This window comes from Malurus melanocephalus, unplaced genomic scaffold (genome assembly GCF_030028575.1).
Source record: "Malurus melanocephalus ecotype Western Australia unplaced genomic scaffold, MMel_1.1 scaffold_616, whole genome shotgun sequence".
NCBI lineage: Eukaryota > Metazoa > Chordata > Aves > Passeriformes > Maluridae > Malurus > Malurus melanocephalus.
The window spans coordinates 138,350-146,303 of NW_026623848.1; the positions used below are offsets into that span (position 1 = coordinate 138,350).

At 60.5% G+C, this 7,954-nt stretch overlaps 1 protein-coding gene across 2 annotated transcripts in view; it reads left to right on the plus strand.

Moving 5' to 3' along the window:
- RPL38 (ribosomal protein L38) overlaps positions 1–7,574 on the plus strand; it is a 135,662-nt gene extending 128,088 nt beyond the window's left edge. The window contains exons 1-5 of one of the 2 annotated variants that reach the window (XM_057383211.1): positions 5,852–5,904; positions 6,094–6,125; positions 6,507–6,567; positions 7,146–7,268; positions 7,477–7,574. In XM_057383211.1, the coding sequence (XP_057239194.1) occupies positions 6,123–6,125; positions 6,507–6,567; positions 7,146–7,268; positions 7,477–7,502 (213 nt within the window). In that variant the 5' untranslated portion in view covers positions 5,852–5,904; positions 6,094–6,122 and the 3' untranslated portion in view covers positions 7,503–7,574. Of the gene's footprint in view, positions 1–5,851; positions 5,905–6,093; positions 6,126–6,506; positions 6,568–7,145; positions 7,269–7,476 lie in introns of those variants that run through there. The other variant, XM_057383212.1, reaches the window with a different exon arrangement.
- Positions 7,575–7,954: the final 380 nt, after the last annotated feature.

Genomic DNA, 7,954 nt, shown 5'->3' on the forward strand with positions numbered 1-7,954 from the left:
AAGAGGAAGAGGAAGAGGAAGAGGAAGAGGAAGAGGAAGAGGAAGAGGAAGAGGAAGAGGAAGAGGAAGAGGAAGAGGAAGAGGAAGAGGAAGAGGATCCTCCCAAGGGAAGCATCTATGGTCTGCCCAAATCTGGGGATCCAGAGGGCATCGGGGCAGCTCCCAGCTCCATCATCATCCCTGGCCACCACAGGATCCAAACGTGCCCAAGGTGACGGTGCTGGGTGCGAAAAGCTGTTCTCTTCCTGGGAAAGCTCCTGGCATGCTGATGTGCATCCCACCCCAGTGACAGAGGGGTCCGGGTCCCTGTGTCCCACCCCAGTGACAGAGGGATCCCGATCCCTGCACCCCATCCCAGTGACAGAGGGGTCCGGGTCCCTGTGTCCCACCCCAGTGACAGAGTGGTCCCAATCCCTATGTCCCACCCCAGGGACACGGCGCTGCTCGTCCCCTGTCCCCCGCCTGTGACATTGCCATTCCCTGCTGGCGCTGCCAGGCTCCCCGGGCTGATTTATGGCAGCACAAGGATGCAATCAAGGTCCCGGCCCCCGAGGACGCGGCGGCGGCGGCGGCTCCGCTGCATTTGGACCGGAATGCCAATGGCGAGCGGGACCGGCGGGTTCGGGGACACCGGGAAGATGGATCTCTGTGGGTGCCTGAGGATGCTCGGGGCAGGGCTGGAGGAGCGGGATGCGCTCCTGCTGATGGCGATGTGGGAGAGGGGACGCGCTGCATCGCGAACGCTGGTGACAAACGCCACCCCTCCGGGAAGGAGCCCCCGAGGCGAAGCAAATATCTCCCCGCGATGACAACAYCAGTGTGGCGAGTGACAGGATTTGTCACCAGCTCCTGGGAGCGCGCCAGAGCCGCAAAGAAACCTTTGCCTTCTCCTCTGCACCCCGCTCTCCCCCGCTCGCATCCCCACGCTCCAGCCCCGAGCAGCGATTCCCGACGGCCGCCCCTGGTCCGTGCCGGCTCCTCTCGCCTGACGTGAGCTGATTTTGGGAGGCAGTGGGTGGCGAGGGAGTACAGCTGCCGCTAAGTTATCCAAACGATTTATCTTAAGATTCATCCAGAATTCATGGCGCGGGAGCCTGGGCCGTGTCGGCCGTTAATATTCATGCGGATTTGGAGCAGCGTTAATCACCGGCGCTGACAATTGGCACTTCCCTTAATTGCCCGTGCAGCCGGCTCTGCCCGCCGTGTCCCTCCCCCTCCGCCCCCCCCGGGATGGGTGCAGGGTCACACAATGTCCCCGCCTGGCCTTTTGTCCCCGTGTTGGKGTGGCTGATCCCCARTTCCCTGCTCGGAGCATCYTCAGCACCCCGGGGTGAGCATCGCYGCACCACAGCAGAGCTCAGGGCCCTGGAGCATCCCCGGGGGCTGTCCCTGTCCTCCAGTGGCACATCCCAGCGTGGGGACACGGATCTGGTCCCAGGCAGAGCTGTGCCCTCGCTGYCGCCGTCCCCGYGGCTGCTGGAGGGTGTCCCCAGGGTGACATTGCTGCTCCCACCGCAGAGCTCAGGGGCCTGGATGGTGCCACATCCACCCCCGGGGCTCTCCCCACCCTCCCACGGTTTATTCCACCGCGGGGACACGGATCTGGTCCCAGGCAGAGCTGTGCCCTCGCTGTCGCCGTCCCCGCGGTTGGAGGATCCCCAGAGGGGCGGGCACGGCTGCGCGCCCTGGAGCATCACCCACCCATCCCGGGGCTCTCCCAACCCTCCCGCGGCACATCCCGGGCTGGAGACACCGATCCGGAGCGCAGCGGGGCTGAGGCCCGGCTGCCAAGCCGCCTGCTGCCGCCGTCGCCGCGGCTGGCGTTACCTGTCACCGCTGTCACYCCGCTGCCATCCAGCCAGCTGCCGCGGCGCGGCCGCGGAATAACAATGAGGATCGGGGAGCTGCAGAGCACGGGGTCCGCTCGCCGAGCGGCACTGCCGGGACCCCCGGGGATGGGGGACAGCCTGTGCCACGGGCAGGGGTGGCAGCTGCCCCCAGAGAGGTGCTGAGACCTCTCCAGGCGGTGAGAGCCAGCAGGGTGGGACACGGAGCTGTCACCAGCACGTGCAGCCTCCGTGTCGCCTGGCAGGAGCAACGGTGACACAGCCATGGGGACATCTCTGAGGCCACTTCCATCCCCTTCGGGTCGTGCACCCCAAAACCAGGAAAGCAGGACGTGGGGCTGGGACCCCCCAATCCCATCCATCCCCTTCAGAGCCAAAGCAATCCCCAAAAACCTTCAAAACCTCCCCAAACCCGGGTCCCCGCTCTCTCCACAGCAGCGCTGGGCAGGTTTCAGCTGTCCTCGCGCTGTAATTGTCCTAATTAGATCGACAGATTTTGATGAAGGTTTCACAAGGAAAAAGAAAGCAGGGAGGCAGGAGGAGATAATGGAATCGCAGATGACATTCCCATCACCCAGCCTCTCCCACAGCCGCTGCTGCAGCCCGGTCGGAAAATTATGCGTGAGGGGGGAGGAAAATTACCATAATCTTCCTCTGCAGGATGACACCAAATTCGGCTGGAGCCGAGAGGGGTGACAGGGAGCGGCTCTGTCCTCACCCGGCAGTGCCACCGCGGGTGTCACCCGTCGGTGTCACACACTGCCAGCTCTGTGTCCTGTGGTCCCAGTCCTGTCTGGGCACTCTGGGGATGCCCAGTTGTGGCACCCCCTCCTTCAGCACCCATGGGTGGGGGTCTCCGTGCACCCTGTCAGGTCCTGGGTGTGTCCGGTGTCATTGCTGGGTCACTAATGGTGACCCCTCGGGGTTTGGGGACATTGGGGGSACATYGAGAGACACGTGGGGACAGGACACAGCACCTCACACGCCAGCCTGCGCCCCCAGCCAGGGCACATCCCCTTGGAGGGGGACAGGAGGTGACATTGGGGTGTCACCCCCTGGCTGCGGCCTCTCCCAGCCCCCCAAAACACCCGGAGGCAAAGCGGGAACCTCTCCCCGTCCGGATTCTGCTCCTGGCTCCCGTCTGGATGCTCTGCCCGGGCAGGATCCGGCCCAACCCATCCCTAATTAAAAAATAAATCAGTATTGCAGAGCTTCAAACAGTGCCCGATGCCTGCGGGGAAACTTCCAGCCCAGTTATYCTTCCTTCCCCTGCTCCAGCCACCCTGCCATGCCAACACTGAGCTCAACAACTCCCCCCACAATCCTTCCCCCCTCCCCAAATTCGCTGCCTCCTTTCCAGGGCATTTCCATGAAAACAGGCGCTTTGTTTCTGGGGATTCTGCTCTGCCCGCGCCTGCCTTTGTCCTCCACAAACACAACAAAAGGGGAAGAGACAGAGAGGAAATGATGGAGCTCCAAATGGGCTGGTTCTGGCCCCAAATCGCCCATGAATGCTCGGAGCGAGCCGGGATGAAGCATCGGGAGAGGATTGATCGGCTCCCGGGGCCCCGCGTGGAAATGGGAGCGAGGAGGGAAATGAGAGAGAAAGGGGAAAAAGAAGGAAATAGGGAGAGATTCCTGCTCCTGGTAATGGGAAATGCTCCAGCACACGGCAGAGTGGGCAATCCACCTTTCTGCTCTGCACTGGGGGGAGAAATTCCAGAAAACTGGAAGGAGGAGAAATCAATCCCTGCTGCAGTCTGTGCTCTGAACGGGGGAATCTCCGGCGAATGTCTCCTGTTCCCTCTGCCAGCTCCTCCCGGCACTGTCACTGCTCCGAGGGACACGGGGACTGGGTGGTGACACTGGCACCGGTGTGGGGACACGCTGCTCCCTGCGCACGCCTGGAACACACGGCAGGAAGAATTCAGGAGGAATTTCTGCGTGGAAAAGGTGGCCAGGCATCGGCAGGGGAGGTTTGGAGTGCCCAGGGAAGGTTTGGACGTGGCACTGAGTGCTCTGGGTTGGGGACAAGGACAGGGTGAGGCACAGCTCGGACTGGGCGATCTCTGGGAGATCTCAGAGATCTTTTTTGGGGATTCTGTCGGGCACTGGGATGCCCAGCCCCATCTGCCACATCCCAGCCACTCGAAGCAGGGGGAGGGTCCTCACTGACCTGTCCACCAAACCCCACCCCGAGGGGATTCACAGCACCCCCAAACCACGAGATTAAACCCCCCCTGATCCCTTCACGGCGCTTCCCGAGCAGAATCCGAAGGATTTTTTTAATCTAAAAGCGGCAGTCGGAGGGTGAATTAAGGCCGTTAATTGAATTTCCTCCAGCAGCGGAGCCGGGCCGGGGGGAGGCGGCAGGAAACGCATTTGATGTCTTGGAAAAGCTGCGGATTCCGAACGTGGTGGGGTTTGGGGTTGGGATTTTTTTTTTATTTTTTAATTTTCTTTTTTTTAATTTAAAGTCGGTCGTAAAAAGAGCCCGACTTTGAGGAGCTAATGACTCTCATGAATTATTTTTGTTGATTTAGGCACCCACTCGGCTTTAAATATTATTAATAAAGGAAAAGTGATTCCATTCCCGGGGAWGGGTGGGAGTGAAGCTGCTCTGGGGGTGCAGGGGAGGGGGGGCAGGCACCCCCTGACCCACACCCAGCCCCTTCCTCTGCTCCCAAGCTGCGTTTTGGGACAAAAATGGGTAAATTGTGGATGGGTAAGGAATTGGTTGGAGCGTCACATCCASAGGGTCGTGGTCAATGGCTCAGAGCCACCGGCGGTGACCCTCAGTGTAATTTCAAAACTTCATTAACGATGTAAATGAAGGGATCAGAGAATCATGGAATGGTTTGGGGGGCGAAGGGACCTTAAATTCATCCCATCCCACCCCCTGCTGTGGGCAGGGACATCTCCCACTGTCCTGAGCTGCTCCAAATCCCGTCCAGCCTGGCCTTGGACCCTCCCAGGGACGTGGCAGGGAGGGTGGAACACGATGAGCCTTAAGGTCCTTCCCAACCGAACCATTCCATGATCCCGTGATGAAAACTCGSAGATTTTAGGGTGCCTGGACCGTGCCTCAATTCCTCTCAGCATCAGCATTCAGCGCTGGTGCCAAAACGGGCACTTTTCATGCCAGTTTAGTTTTATTGTTATGCCAAAAGCTTTAATTCGGGGCTGTCGTACTCCCGCGCYGCTGATTTACGCTGCCAGGGGTTTAATTACACCATTCAGCATTCCTTAAAACATGAAAAACCGCTCAAGTTTGGGAGCAATTAAAAGGCAGCGGAGTAGATCAGCCCATCAGAGAGGAGATAAGTAAATCAAACAATTAAAAAGCTCGTTTGGTGGCGAGGGAGAAGGGTCCCACCCCAAAATCATCTCCTGGGTGGGAGCTGCGGGTTCCAGCCCAGTAACTGGGGCTTGGGGTGATACTGGGAGAAACTGGGGAGATCGTGACCCCCATCCAGTATCCCTTAGGAGCATCCCAGCACCCCCAAAACCGGTCCAGCCCCTCTTAGGGCTTGGCAGGATGGGGATGGGGGACAGGGGASGCRCAGGACAGTGACAGAATGGGGTCCCTCCTCCCTGCCACCCATCCCCAGGATTCTGCCCAGGGTTTGGGGGTGGCTTGGATGGCTTTGAGGTTTTCAGCGGGATTGAGGCTCTCTCTTGTGGCAAAACGGGTCCATTACAGCTTTAGTCGGGCCACGGAGCCCCAGCATCTCCCTCGGTTCCTCGCGCTGAGATGGAATTGTAGATGGATCATCCTCCCGGGACATTCTGAAGCTCGGGAAACCGCAAGCAGCCCGGCTAGACAGCCCTATTCCCCATTTTCAGCCGTGCCCGGGTGGCTTTGGGAGGCTGGAGGTGCCCAAAATCCCCTCGGCACTTTCCCCGCCGGCACCGGGAGCGGAGCCCCGCTCCGTTCACGGCGAGTCGGGTCCCGGTCGCGATCCGCCGCTTTTTGTCCGCCGCCCGCGCCGTAGGATGTAAAGGCTCGGACGCGGAAGTGCCGCGCTCATTTCCGGTCTGTGCGCAGCGGCTGCGGGTGAGCGATGGCGGCCGGGGGGGCCGGGGGGCCCGGGGGGATCCGCCGCCATCCGCGGCCTCGCAGCRCCGGGCAGCCCCGGGGKAGAACGGAGRGGAGGAGGGGGCGAGGGGGAGCCCGATGGCGGGCGGGGGGATCCCGATGGGCCGGGGATTGAGYTGACACCATCTTGGTTTGTTTGTGCCGCAGGTTGGAGGTACCGAAACCGGGCTGGAACCATGGTGAGGGGCCGGGGGCTGCGAGGGGTCCGCGGGGTGAGGGAGGGGAGGGTGGGGCGTCCTTGTTTGGTCATGGACAGGGTGTAAAATGGGGAGGGGGCTCCTTTCCTGGAGGTGAGGGAGGGTTGGCTTTGGGGGTCYCTGGTTTGCCAAGTTCTGGGCATGGTGCAGAATGGGGGGATCAGCGAGCAGGGGGCTCACGGGGGTCCCGGGGCATTCCGTGGCCTCAGCATGAGCTGGAGGATGAGTTTTRGGCTGAGAACACATCCCTGGAACTGCTTCAGGCCTGGAAGGTGTCCCTGCCCATGGCACGGGATGGAGCTTTAAGGTCCCTTCCAACCCAAACCATTCCATGATTCCATGAATTTCTGTTTGATTTCCCAGCCTCGCAAAATTGAGGAGATCAAGGACTTCCTGCTGACAGCGCGGCGGAAGGATGCCAAGTGTGAGTGGGGGTCTCTGGGCAGGAGAGGGCAGGGGGCTCCAGCACCTTGTGGACATTGAGGAGTTCTTTACCTTGGGAATGCCGAAGGATTTGGGGTGACCCAGGTCACTCCTGTGGGCAGGGGGACACAGGGCTTCTCTCGGGGGTCCCTCAGGGAATGGTGCTCCCAATCCTGCACTCCCACTGCTGCTCACCTTGGGATGTTTGGCCAAGGCTCGAGGAAGCCATTCCCAAATCCCACCCTGCTCTGATGTTGGAGTTCTGTCATGACGGGTGATTCATCCCCAAGGAGAGATTTTTGTTGCCAGCATAAAAYGAGGATAATTGAGACAAAGCACTGCCTTGTCTCACTGTTCGAAAACACAGGAAGAGTTTTCCCTCTTGTTTGGATCTGGCTGTCACAGGATCTGTCGGGAATGTTTTGGTGTGGGCAAGAAGGGAGAGTTCAGCTCTCCCAGAGCTTTTTCCKCCCATTCCTCACACCGGGTGGAGCTGGAGGGTCCTGCACAGGGAAGGGAGTGGGTTGGGTGTTCCAGGGATGACACTGGGATGTCCCTGCTGTCCCCTCCRTGCCACAGCTGTCAAGATCAAGAAGAACAAGGACAATGTGAAGTTCAAGGTGCGCTGCAGCCGGTACCTCTACACCCTGGTCATCACCGACAAGGAGAAGGCAGAGAAGCTGAAGCAGTCCCTGCCCCCAGGTATCCTGGAAATCTTGTGTTGGGTGGGATTGAGGGGGCCTGTGAGGACCCCTTCCCTGTGGAAGGGTCACTGCAGAGCTGCCACTGTCCCTGGAACTGATGTCACCACCAGTGCCTTGCCTGGGTCTGTGCTTGGTATTCCCAGGGAGTCTCCAGGCATCCCTTCCATGCCTGAGCTCCCCCAATCCATGTCCTCTCTCCTCCCCAGGTCTGGCCGTGAAGGAGCTGAAATGAGCCGGGATGAGCTGGGTACCTGTTGGATTCTCCATGTTTGTTAAAATAAATAAAAAACTGTTCATGGTGTCACGTTTGGTGTTTCACAACTTGCTCTTTGGGGCCCTGGAGCTGGCTCTGAGCCACTGTGGGGGTCCTGGGGCTAGTGTGGGTCAGAGCTCCCAGCAGAGGGGTCCAGGGGCTGGTTCTGGAACGGTGTGGGCGTGGGGGCAGCACCTTTGCTCGTGGGTGGCCTTGGGGTGACAGCTGAGGGGACCCGCGAGACCAGGGGCTGGCACACGGGGCCACCAACGTGTCCTTTACAGCCCCGGTGCCCGCGGCAGAGCGGGGTTCGCTGCCCAGTGGGGTTCCCCTCGAGCAGGGGGTGCTGTGCGCTGTCCGTGCGGGGAGCGCTGCGTGCGGGCGGCTCGGGGGGCACGGAACGCGGTGCCCGGTGCAGGTCCCGGTGCCGG